General features: G+C 35.8%; 2 protein-coding genes across 3 annotated transcripts; one reads left to right on the plus strand and one right to left on the minus strand.

Annotated features, from left to right (window-relative positions):
* Nucleotides 1–4,499: 4,499 nt before the first annotated feature.
* On the minus strand, nt 4,500–6,580 carry LOC137806890 (probable xyloglucan galactosyltransferase GT19). The gene is made up of 2 exons (XM_068607255.1): nt 6,543–6,580; nt 4,500–6,473 (listed from the first exon to the last, which is right to left on the minus strand). The coding sequence occupies exon 2, from the start codon at nt 6,358–6,360 to the stop codon at nt 5,047–5,049; it is 1,314 nt and encodes a 437-aa protein (XP_068463356.1). The 5' UTR covers nt 6,361–6,473; nt 6,543–6,580; the 3' UTR covers nt 4,500–5,046.
* A 3,084-nt stretch (nt 6,581–9,664) lies between these two features.
* On the plus strand, nt 9,665–12,991 carry LOC137806891 (vesicle-associated membrane protein 724). 2 transcript variants are annotated; one of them, XM_068607257.1, is made up of 6 exons: nt 9,665–10,058; nt 11,146–11,287; nt 11,400–11,520; nt 12,111–12,173; nt 12,568–12,741; nt 12,849–12,991. In XM_068607257.1, the coding sequence occupies exons 1-5, from the start codon at nt 9,869–9,871 to the stop codon at nt 12,715–12,717; spliced, it is 666 nt and encodes a 221-aa protein (XP_068463358.1). In that variant the 5' UTR covers nt 9,665–9,868; the 3' UTR covers nt 12,718–12,741; nt 12,849–12,991. The 2 variants fall into 2 exon arrangements, with proteins under 2 accessions (XP_068463358.1, XP_068463357.1); XM_068607256.1 differs by having other exon boundaries at nt 12,568–12,991.
* Nucleotides 12,992–13,197: the final 206 nt, after the last annotated feature.

Below are 13,197 nucleotides of genomic sequence, written 5' to 3' on the forward strand. Positions count from 1 at the left end.
TTGATATCCTGAAAAACTCATTAGTATCAAGTGCAGAAGCTATTATGTTTTGAGCAGTACAATCAAGCTTGGCCATTTTACATTCTTCATTGGTCTATTGGGACCATTGTTTTGCAATCAAAGAACCATTCTTTTAAAACTTTGGAATGAAAGGACCATTCTCGATTGAATCCCAAATTCCTTTATCAATAGACTCCACAAAGATTTTCATTTTGGCCTCCCAATACTTGTAATTCAATCCACAAAATAAAGGTGGTTTGTAGATTGAAGCACCTTCTTCAAAAGATCGTTTTCCAGCCATAAAAAAAGATTTTCGGATCAAACTTGAATAACTTTCAAGAACCAAGCTCTTGATGCCAATTGTTAGAATGTATGGCTTTAAACTAGAGGGTTTTCGCAAACTTTTAATCCTAGAATGAAATTACTTTGAGAATAACTTGATTAAGAAATCAGTTTCCCAAAACACAAAGCAAATAAGCACAAAACTAGAAAAACAATCGGTTGTTTCGCAGAAACAATCGGTTCTTTATACCAGTTTTCAAATATAAAACTGAATTTAAAGAAATTAAAGATAGAGAAAATGCACACATAGGTTTATACTGGTTCACTCTAAACCTAGAGCTACATCCAGTCTTCCTAGAAACCACTGGGGAATCCACTAAGCAATCAACCCTAGATTACTTACAACACAACCAAAGAAGTGACCTTGATCCCCTCAAGACACACACTTCCTTTGGTCCAGCACAACACCACTAAGAATGTTGATCTTGATCCCCTCAAGAACACACAACATTTCTCAGCAATACACATAGAGTTTCTTTCGAAAATATAAAGGATTACACTTGTTACAGAACAAATCTGAAATCAATACAAGATGAAAATCCTATCTCACACTCTTTGATCAATGCAATCTTTAAGCAATTCTCAACTTTTCAAAATCTCAAATCAGTGAAAAACTCAAATCTGTTTTTCTGTATTAAAACAAAGTTGTTTGTTGCATAATCTTAGAAACTATTAATTGGATTTAAATATTGGTCAAAGCATTAAAAACTGGAGCGTAAACAGTTAGAAAATCATTTATGCTCAGTCAAAGCACAAAACAGTTTTTTGTTGTGGTCGCAAAACAAACAATCGGATGTTTCCACAAATCAATAGGTTGTTTTGGTTTTGACAACAAGTCAACCATCAAAAACAGTTTTCAAAAACCTTTCTAAAACACCTAAGTATAAAACAATCGGTTGTTTCGACAAAACAACAGGTTGTTTTTCACTTAGTTTGAAAAACACTTTTCAATTAAAAGGTTTGAGAATGCTTATGCTTTGGATTCAATCAAGAGTGGATATATACAATTTATTTACCTCAGATCCTATCTAAAGACAACTCAGCAACAACAAGCACATCCAGTCTTTCATCAACCTTCAAAGGGTTTGGATTTTTCAAAGCTTGAACACACTTGGTTCAACAACAACTTCCCAATACAGAAGACTCCTTGGACGTCTAATCTACTTAACCAATACGCGACCAAACATCGCCTTCGCTGTCCACAATTTAAGCCAATTCATATCTACACCCACAACTCATCGTCAACAAGCTGTCTCACGTCTTTTGCGTTACCTCATGGACACTCCTGGTGAAGGGCTATATTTTTCTCATACTTTACCTATGTGGTTTTAGTGACTCTGACTGGATATTCTATCTACTTAGGAGACTCCCTAATATCATAGAAATCAAAGAAGCAGCCAACTATCTTTCGCAGCTCCTCCGAAGCCGAGTATAGAGCCCTTGCCACCACCACATGTGAGCTACAATGGTTGTCTTACCTCCTTGAGGATTTACATCTTCCTCTCTCCCAGCCTGCAACCCTGTACTGTGACAATAAATATGTCCTTCAAATAGCGTCCAATCAAGTCTTTCATGAACACACCAAGTGTTCCGGCCGGTTGACCGAGACCGTCTTTGTGCGTGGCTTGTCCTTGCGAGCTAGGGCACCATCGTTTGCTCCGTCAAAGACACTTGAAAAGAGAAGTGAACAAAGGGGCACCCTCGCGATCGTTTGCACTCCGACGATCAAGTCAGCTAGCGAGAAACATCAAAAAACTGCACTGAATGACTGAAACGGTGTAACTAGAATTGTGTTGCCCTAATTGCCTTGTGCTCACTGTGAGTGTGCCGCGAAGACAACTAGGGTTTTCTCTCTGTATCTCTCTCTATGTGTATTAGGTTAAAACTCTGTCCCTTTTCCAATGCCCCAAGGTCCCTTTTTATACACCTCTCATCTTTAAAGCGCGTTAAAGCGCATTGAAGGCGTATCAAAACATTCCTTGGAACATTCGAATCTTAACTGAATTAACGCGTACCTTGGCAAACTTTCCCTGAAACTTTTTATGAGCACGTGGGTATTGCCACATACCCTTTTGACTTGATCGTTTATTCTGTGCAGAGGGTCCCACAGCGCCACCCAACTTAGGGTTTTTCCATCGTGTGAGCCTTCTTTTCTGCGAAGTGCTTCTGTCACGTGGGTTGACTTTTTGGGTGCCAACTCATGTGTCCCAATTACTAGTCACTCGCCCTGGGAGTGTATCTACCTTTCTCTCGTACCATGCACGTGGTTCTCCCCTGATCGTGACCCTTTCATGGGTCGTATCTGTCCTAGGGTCTCCCAGCAGTGGCGTGGGTACTTCACGAGTCAAGTTTACCCCCTACTGGTACTAGAACTTATGGCCTCGAAGCCACCTTTCTTTTCCTTTTGTCACTGTTCTGAATTGTCGAGGCCCGAAGCCTCCTTGCGATGTCCTAGCTTGGCAATGCTTTAACTTGGCGGTACACTTGCTTGGCGATGCCTCTCTTGGGCGACGCCTTACTTAGGCGATGCCTCAACAAGGCGATGACTCGAGCGGTCAACCTGTTGACCTTCTTCCATGGGTCCCTGGAGGGGTCCCACCATGTGTTGACTTTGACGTTTGGTCAACGCCCGGGGACGGGACGGTACACCAAGCACATCGAAATTGATTGTCACCTAGTTCGTGAAAACTTAACCCTAGTCTCCTCAAAGTGCTGCCCATTACTTTTGTCATGCAAGTTGCTGACATATTCACCAAGTCCCCTTTTCCGCACAATTCTCTACTCTCAAATCCAAGCTGAGTCTGACGAATATCTACTCTCCAACTTGAGGGGGTGTTAACATGTTTAGTTTATCTTCATTGACTCTAGAATTCTAAAAAATTGTAAGAATGACCATGCATTCATTTTCACTTTTTAAAGCATCATCGCATCATCATCATCATATTCAAAATTATTATTATTAGACTACAAAATTCAAGGATATTGATTAGAATGAAATAGTAACGAAAATATCTTTAGATAACAGCAACAAAAAGCAAATTATAAGTATGCATAAGCCTTTTTGTTTTTTCTCCTTTCATGGCCCACTTTTAAGTAACATAAGAGAATCTTCCATCCATGTTGCCAAATCTGCATAGAATGGATTCCCCCAACCCAGATAAAGACTGTCTTAAACTGTTGTGCTAATCTGCACGATTAAGAAAGTGGCACGGAATATTAAACTGCACGCATCCTGCCCTTAAAATATTTAATCTATATTATATAATGGAACACTACGAGGAGAATCCTTGGATTCAACTGCACCGGGAGCAGTTTATTTTTATACTTCAGAGGATCCATCAGTATAATAAATTATCATGTTTCAACAGTATACTAACACCTTACACCATGAGATGGCTGATGGCATTTACCTAAAGCATCGAACTCAGGTTTGTTACAGTTTTCTTTCTGCTCTAACATTCCGGTGTGATGAACTACCAATTACACAATCTGTAAAATTAGCTAAAATACAACAATTATTCAAGGATACCCAAATATTCAAAATTGGAAACGAGTTAAACATTAATACCCTGGCTGCTAATTGCCTTCAGAGTTCAGACCCTTACAACAGTAAATTGTAATGAAATTACAAGTTGGAGAAAATACAATCTAATGGACCACAACACAAAAAGGCTGCACAAGGAGCTGCGCATGAGAAGGTAAAATCATGAAAAGACGAGTTTAAACGATTAAAAAAAAGGTCTATTTAGCGATACTCTATCACAACTGTTTAAAAGTAGCCTTGCATGCATTGTGCTTTCATCGCGATGGATTCATTCTGGACCAAAATATTCTGATAGAATGAGGGCGTTGATGTGGACTGAAAAGGCTTCAAAACAGAGGCACCAAACAGAGTTCATGAGTTGTAGCACAAAAGAATAGGACATAAACTGAAAGGTAATTCCAGTAATTTTTTTGTTCCCTGAACACGAAATGCAACTTGCCATTTTGCATGCAGTAGATAAAGAAACTTACAGTAAAATAAAGGAAAGGGTTGAATGTCAGCAATCAGCACCTCAGACCTTTTCAAAGTAAATTTCATTGCAAAAGAAACAACACAGCAGATCGATAGAATAGAATATAACACTGTGCAGATGGTCCAGTTGCAAAAGCTGTAGTGAATGGAAAATATAATTCAACTATCTATTTGTAAAGAAGTGCATTGCTTATAAAGTATGATCCCAGCACTGGTTCTAGTCAAGGTCAACTTCAATTTTTTCTATACCACAAAAGAAAAAGGTAATATGAAACTCCAATATAAGCTACAACAAATTTGTACAGTACATGTTATAATATGAAACTCCAATATAAGCTGTATCCATACATTATAACATGTACTGTACAAATACAGAATCGGAATAGAACCCTTGTGGATCATCAATTCTAGCTGATCCATATAAGCTACTCGACAAGACTGCAAAAAAAACCTATTCCTTATCACTAGTCCAACATTTCCCTGTTCTGAACTTGAAACAGAAACTTCCAAAGACAACCAAATGCTGGTGATACAAATAATTTGTAGATGCGCTATCACAATTCCGTGAACAGGTGCCAGCAACTAATCTTCTTGCGTAATTCTATTGATTATTGGCCAAAAAAGGTACACCTTAAACGAGTAACTAAGAGCCTATAAGGAAAGAAACAAAAAGAAAATCACGATTAGATTTAGATAACAGAATCAAGTTTCTCGACCCTGGATCGAATCTTATCCAATGTACCATCAATGGCCAAATCAAATGCATCCTTCTTATCCTCGAGACCGGGAGAACTATCATGCTTCCTGTACAAGACATTTGGTATCAACGTCAAAACCCTCTGCCGCAAGCTCCTAACCTTAGCCCTAGGTATCCGTTGCAAAACGTTCAAAATCCTCAATCCCCTGAACACAACCTCCTCCTTCGGAATCAACACAGAGAAATCCTCATACTCATTCTCAGGCAGATGCCACCCATACTGCGACTTGGCCGAAAGCTCCTCAAAGAAAACCGGTATGCACCCAGCGAGTATCGCGTCGAACGTGGACCGGCGCGTGGGGGTGTCCCCGGGAGGCTGCAAGCAGAAACTCGCCTGTAGCATGGGCCGCATGAACCGAATAGGATCGTGCTCGCAAACCCCGTTGGAGCAGTCCACGATCTCGCACAACTTCTCGTACGAGGGGTCCGAGGTGGCGTTCTCGCACTCGCTGTGTATGCTCCGACGGACGTTGGGCGTGGAGGATCCGCCTCCGCCGCCGCCGCCTCCGCCTGCGAAGAGCGCGAGGATGGAACGCTTGGAGCGGCGGACGCGGGTGAGCCAGGATTCGAGGAGTCCGAGGCTGGGAGGGTGGAAGGAGGTGGGATATGGAACGGCATGTTCCTGCCAGGGCCACGCGCGGGCCTCGAGCGTGAGGGCGGTGAGGTTAAAAAATTGGGACAGCTCGAGGAAGGAGGTGCCCCAGATGCGAGGGTCGTTGGTGAGGGGTTGGGAGAAGTCCCAGGCGGGGCGGGCCATGACGAGGAAGTGGTCGTGGGCCATGTGGCGGGCCCAGATTTGGGGGTTGTCTTGTTGTAGGAAGTGGAAGAGGTGGAGGCCATGTAAGGCGCTGAAGTTTGATTCTGGACCGTAAAGGTAGCGGCGGGCGTCGAGGCCGGCGTAGTAGGGGAGATAGATTGCCTTTGCGAGGAAGGGATCTGGCGTGAGGCACGGGTACTCCAGCATCCGACGGTGGAAGATGAGTTCCAGCATGGAAGAGTCTGTTCGGTACCAACTGTGGGAGCGGTTATGGGTTTTTTGTCCCAGACCGTGGTTTCCGAGGAAGGGGCATAGGTCCTCCAACAATGGATACTCCGAACAGTTTGCCAGCAGATCCAGGTTGAACCTCGACGGTAGCCTCCTTATGTGGATCCATCGGTTCTCGCATTTTTCCTCTTCCCCTGCCGCCAATTTCCACACCCACACTATCATTAACAATCCCCATACGCTTCCTTTCAACACCCCCATTCCTCTCTCTCAATTCATGTAATTCTGATGGAAACCCTAATCAAATCACGCCTCTTCTTTTATCTCTCTCTCAACCAATTCCCATGACCCTTTCACCTCCCCTAACGCATTCACTAAAAACAGAACAGATCAACACAATTACAAATAAATAATATCTATGATAAATCAATCCAAACACATACCAGAATTAACAACACCGCTTCAAGAATTTAAAATCTCAAGCTTACTCACATATTTAAGATCCAAATCCTATTATATCACTCTTAATTACAACTATCACTTTTGTCTAATAATATTTATCAATTCCATATACTAATTAAATGCTATTTAAATATCAATACTAATATATTTTTTTTTTCTTAGTCTTCATTAAACTCTCCTGCAATATCATATTTTTTTTATAACACATTATCATTATAGTTTTTGAAAAAACAACACATTAGTGTTTCAAAAGCTTTTATAAATGCATATATCAAATTCATACACATTTTTTTTTTCACATTTTAAACTATTCATTCATATACACAATTCATTAAATATCATAATCAAACTATAACAACCTTAAGTTTGTTAGTTACCTTTCATATGATAAATTAATGTCATCAATATTATAAATATTTGACTCTATTTTCGACAGACAATAAATTATGAAATTTGTATTTGTCGCACTATTTTCACTAAGTTGTCTCATACAATAAAGCTAAACATGTATATACTCGTGTGACAGGATAAATCCATATATTTAAAAAATAGTTTTTTTTTCAAATTACAAACTACGTCATAGAAACCTTCTTTAACTCTCACCAACTAATATACTTTTTTCTATGCGAGTCAAGGTCATCTTTAAAATCTCAAATTTAATGCGCATTATAAACTCTTGACATAATATTCCCTTTATAGAAATAACTATGTTTACAAAAATCACATATAGATTCATATGCGTCCTAACTCAACTTAAAAACTAATAAATTGCAATATTTCATTCACGCCCTTATAATTACATGCAACCATAATATATTGATAAAATATAATAATTGAATGAAATGAAAAACTTTAGCATTTACATACATCTAAAAACATGTCATTTAAAATTTAGAAAATACTCTCACCATTCTATTCACTCAACCACTAAAGCAAACTTGTCCAACGAATAAAAACTCTCAAAATTTCCTTACATGAATTTAGTCCAATGATCAAAACTTTTTGAATTTTCAATTAATTGAATTTGCTAGGTGAATAAAGTGGTAGTTAAACAATTAAATGTTTCAAATTTTCAATTAATTAAGTTTTGTTGGATGATTTAGACTTCTCTTACAAGTTGGTCCAAATTGATTAACACAATTCTACTTCACTTATACTCATAAAATGGACTAATTTGTTTGTAAATATATCATATTAAAGTAATTTGAGTGAATTGCAATATTCAACTTCTTTAGCAATTAAACATGTAACATATCTCATGTTCTTATCATGATGGAGCGTGGTTGGACATTATATGTCTGTAAGGAAATATTAACTATTAATACAAATATCTAAAATTTCACAAACACATGCACTATTCATATCAAAGTTCAAACAAGTAAATGATAAAGAAAACTTACTCAAACTCACAAAAATATTATATATAAAAAAAAAGATAAACAACTATTTTAGAAATCTAAAAATAAGAAAAAAACACAAATGTTACATAGATAATATTTTTTATGAAATGAATAGATAATAATTTTTTTTATGAAATGAAGTTTGAATTGTTAATTTTTCTTATTTATAAATTTTTTAACTTAAAAAAGTAAAATATTATACTTATTATCATTTAAATTTTTACTTTTAAACAAATTAACTCGGTGATTACACTATTGTAATCACTTATATAATCTAACAACTTTTTTTATTTCACTATTAATAAAAAAGTTATTATATAATTTATTCTTCCAATAATTTTACGAAAAAAAAATCATTCAAAGTTATGACTGTAGTCTTAAAACAATTTTCGATACCCACACTTAATACTGTAGAAATTTTAATAAATATAACATGATTTAATTTTCTAAATACTTAATTGGAGTCAAGCCACAACTCTTCTTATATATATACATGTAATATTATAGTAATATTAATTATTTCATACAAAGGCCCGTAATAATAATGCTTTAAAACCAAATAATTGATATGTTTATAAAATTACGAATGCACACATTATTCGACATATATTAAAAAAATGTCAACAAAATAAAATATCTTTTTACTGTTTATAAATTAAATTTTCATACATATTTCTTATCAAGAAGTGATAGAAAATTGTTTTTCTCTTTTTCCATTTGTTATTTAAAAAACATTTTACTTTAAATACTTTCTTATGTGCATATTTCATTAGAATATAGTCAATAAATTATTATTTTTATCGTTAAAACATGTAAAATAAAATTTCGATGAATAGTGGTAAAGAAGTTCATCAATATGTAAAAAACAATATTTTTATTGTGAATATGTTTATAATATCACTTGTGATAGTTAGGTGTATTATAAAATAGAAATATTAATAAAAAATAATATAAAAATTGAATTATATTTAGGTGAAGCCACCCGAGAATTTAATTAACTCAGCTGAACAAAATTCTGGCTTTCAATTTCAATGAAATCACCTTTAGAAAGTACAGTGTAATTTTATTGTACCATCCTATTAAATGTAACGTAGCAAGGTTATACTCATTCAGTATACACTACAAGGACATTCATTATTGCATTTATTATACTATTGAATTTTATTATTGAATAAAGAAAAATAGTACTCTCAATTCTTACATTCAAGTTACTGTTTGACTTAGACCTAAATAAATAAAAAAATTACATAAGTAAGTTTATTTACTTTTATTGATTTCATAAAATAATACTTTTTAAACTATCTCTACTCATGTTTACCAGCGAATTGAAATGATAATATTAAATAGTTTTTTCTTCTTATATTTAAATAAAAAAGTAGAATTTGTGGCATTATTATGAGGAAGTGTAGTTTAAGTAAGGAACAAATCCAATGAAATCGAGAAAACCGGGGCAAAAAGTAATAAAGCAAACCCTCCTCCACTTCCCTACTGATTTTACTTAGTTATCATAATACATTTCTCTTTTATTAAACACTTTAATAATGATTATTGATTAATCTCTTTTCAAACTCAGTCAAAGCCAGTCAACAATTCCAGGTAAAAAAATACAAGAGAAAATGGACGTAACGTAACATAACGCAATTTATTATTATTATTATTAATTTATTAATAATAAATAATTAGTGGTGCATTAGTAAATTTTCGGATGAGACACGCTTTTCAGCCTGCCGTTGTAGTGTCTCCCACAATTTATTTCTTTCTTTCAGACGAAGAAAAAGAAGAAACCAAACGCGGCCTTCAAGTTCCAAATAAAGCGCAATAACTAAGTAGACCAAGTTCTCTTTCCTCTCTCTCTCTCTCTCATTCTCACTCTCTCTGCTTTTGAGTTGCGAGTTGCAGAGAGAGCAATGAGTCAGGAATCGTTTATATACAGTTTCGTGGCTCGGGGGACGGTGGTGTTAGCCGAGTACACCGAGTTCACCGGGAACTTCCCTGCAATTGCAGCTCAGTGTCTCCAGAAACTACCCTCTTCCAATAACAAGTTCACCTACAATTGTGACCACCACACCTTCAATTTTCTCGTCGAAGATGGTTACGGTACTGCTTTTCTCCTCCGATCTCTTGCCTTTTCTCTTTGCTGCATCTTCCTCTTTAGCTGGACCTTATACCACTTTAATTCACACTTTAACTGCTGGATCTACTCTGTCGCATCAAACTGGCACATATATATTTATTTTTTTTGTGGATTTTCCATGCTGGGTTTCTTTACTTTTTGGGGTTCATGCCCAAGTTTTGTTATTTTTTCATTTCAAACAAATGGATGGTGAAAAAAGGAATTTCGGTTCTCCGGGTTCATTTAAGGTGGTTTATTGATGAGAATTAGAACCAAGTCTTTATTCTGGGACCAGGACTTATCTTGTGGCTGTGAAGTTATGAATTTTTCTTGGGTTGGACTTAGGCTGCCATAGAAACAAGGCTATGTTCCCCTTCTCTTGGTTTATGAATCAAACCGTCTTCTTCCAACCATTTTATTAATGAGCTGTATCCAATTGTAATCTTACCCGATATTTTGAAGCACAAAATTTTTAAAACGACAAAAAAGTGAGGTTACTAGACCTGTTTTTGTGTATTTCCTTTTAATGGTTTATTTTTGAAATTTCACGTTGACTAGGCATACGTCGATTATAGTGTATATAAGTGGAACGTGAGTCTCACCTCATGAGTTACATTCCAAATTCTAAGTGGTGGTGAGTTAGGATAAAAAATTAAGATGTTCACTTACTTTATCACTCATTTTGAGACTCTTTATCTGTTCTTTGAAAAAATTAAGAAACTCTCAATCGAATTTGAGTATGGGTCACATCGGCCGAGTTACATAAATTTGTGCGCGTTCTTCTTTAGCTTTGTGCAATTTTCTGTTTATTCTCATCTTTGTTGTGACTCAGGGTTACTGAAACATTGAGTTGCACCCATGTGGATTTTATCTTCTTATAGTGTGTTTGGTCCAGTTTGGACAACACCCAATAATCAATTCTCTCCCACATAATCACGGTGATACCATGAAAAGTTAAAAGCAACTATCGTTGCTTTATCTTCACCATGAAAAATAAATTGATTTTTCTCACCATGAAGCCAATTCAACACACTATTAATGTTTTCCATTTGGGATCTATGTAAATTGCAGCTTACTGTGTTGTTGCCAAGGAATCTGTCAGCAAACAAATCTCTATTGCTTTCCTAGAACGTGTCAAAGCGGACTTTAGGAAAAGATATGGTGGTGGAAAGGCTGACACAGCTGTCGCCAAAAGTCTCAACAAGGAGTTTGGGTATGCTTATTTCTTTCCAAGTCATTCTTGATGATGTTTACTTATATAATTCAATGCTTGAATAGAATTTTTTTGTATAAAAGTGTTAAATAATACAGATGCACATTTGCAGACCAGTAATGAAAGAGCACATGAAGTATATCATAGACCATGCTGAAGAGATTGAAAAGCTAATAAAAGTGAAGGCTCAAGTTTCAGAAGTTAAGAGTATCATGTTAGAGAACATTGATAAGGTATGTTTAAGCTTAAGAGTGAGACGTGAGATTTTTGGGATATTTTCAGTAATTTCCCTGTGCAGTTGTCTCGTGCATCCTGGTCTACTAGCCTTCAATCCATTGTTATGTATGTTACCGTTATTGAGATAAATGGAGGGGGGGAAATATGGTTTTGAAGATTGCTCTATTAGTCATTTGCTTGTTTTATTGCAACTTTTGCGGGTGGTTTGGAAAAAAATCACTAAGGTTAGGTAAACCTCCTTATATTTCTTTTGGAAAATTTCAAGAATTGAAATTTTAGAGCACAATAAAAAACTTTGGAGAAGCAATGTGCTTCTATCCTTGCCCCTTTCCTCCCTGTCACCATTGTTGGTGACAACTTGCTATCACAATTTGACAATACTTAAATTTGGATTTACCTTTAAGATTTTCAGTAGCTAAATCATAACTTGTTAAATTCTATATCACATGGACTTTTTCCTCTATGTTGTCCTGGTTGTATTAACATCAGTATACTGACTTGCCTTTGCTGGATGCATTGATTACAAAATATTAAACAAGACGGTGTAATACATTGCCAACTTTGTTTTTGCTACATGTGCTTTCAGGCCATTGATAGAGGAGAAAATCTAACTATTCTTGCCGACAAGTCTGAGACATTGCACTCACAAGTAAGTTGAACGAGGTTTGACATCTTTGGAGGAGTTTGTTTCACAGAATCTTTTTGCATTCCTGGGAATATGAAAGTGAGAATGTATCTCTGGATATGTTTTATTCCCAGGAAAGTTACATACTCAAACCTGTACAATTTTTACTCTCCTGCTAAGGGGTCTAGTTATATTCTCATGGGAATGAGGAAGTTACTTTGTAACCTCTATTATGACTTCCATTTTTTTTAATTTTAATTAATTTAGAATTTAGGGAGTATTTCAGGAATATTAAAAACTAAACAAACTTATTTTTAGACATGCCTACGAATAGTTTTCCAATCATAACAGTCCCATGAATTAAATTTCCAGGAATGAAAAACCAAAACTTGAAAACTCATAACATTCCGATTTTCAGGCCCAGGAGTTCAGAAAGAAGGGAACTCAAGTCCATCGGAAGATGTGGTATCAGAACATGAAAATTAAATTGGTTGTTCTTGGAATTTTGTTGCTTTTGGTCCTGGTTATCTGGCTTTCTGTCTGCCATGGATTCAACTGTGCAAATTAGCAAGAAATGGAAGTTTACGGATAGGTATTTAAGTGATGTTTAAAGAGCATTTTCTTTGAAGTTTTAGCAAAAGTCTGCTTAGAAGGGGGAGTTTGGCAATTGAAGAAAAAAGTTTCCTACCTTCTTTGTAGGTTCATAATGATCACGATATTCTTGGAAATTCTTAGAGAGGAGACTGGGTGTGTCTGTGATGTATCATATGCTGGACTGTTTACACTCTTAATTTGTTTCTCTTTTCTTCTTTACTTTAAATATAGAAAATTGTTCCTCTTTATATAGCATGTATGTATGCAAATTCTGACAAATTTCTTGGTAATATGAATTGATGATGGTGAGCTTAAGAAGATTTAGATTGAATTTGGTAAGATCAATCAAGTAGTTATTTGATTAGTTTATAACTAGTTTCACAATTAAAATGTGTTACAAGTGTTTTTTGTAATTTATTTAATTTTTTCTATTTTAATTTATCTCTATTATTTT

The sequence above is a fragment of the Phaseolus vulgaris genome, chromosome 3 (genome assembly GCF_000499845.2).
Source record: "Phaseolus vulgaris cultivar G19833 chromosome 3, P. vulgaris v2.0, whole genome shotgun sequence".
In the NCBI taxonomy this organism is placed as follows: domain Eukaryota; kingdom Viridiplantae; phylum Streptophyta; class Magnoliopsida; order Fabales; family Fabaceae; genus Phaseolus; species Phaseolus vulgaris.

Coding starts and splice junctions, on each gene's coding strand:
- LOC137806890 (XM_068607255.1), bottom strand. CDS start 6,360: ATGGGGGTGTTGAAAGGAAGCGTATGGGGATTGTTAATGATAGTGTGG.
- LOC137806891 (XM_068607256.1), top strand. CDS start 9,869: ATGAGTCAGGAATCGTTTATATACAGTTTCGTGGCTCGGGGGACGGTG. Junction 10,059..11,145: donor TCTCGTCGAAGATGGTTACG/GTACTGCTTTTC, acceptor TGTAAATTGCAG/CTTACTGTGTTGTTGCCAAG. Junction 11,521..12,110: donor TGTTAGAGAACATTGATAAG/GTATGTTTAAGC, acceptor ATGTGCTTTCAG/GCCATTGATAGAGGAGAAAA.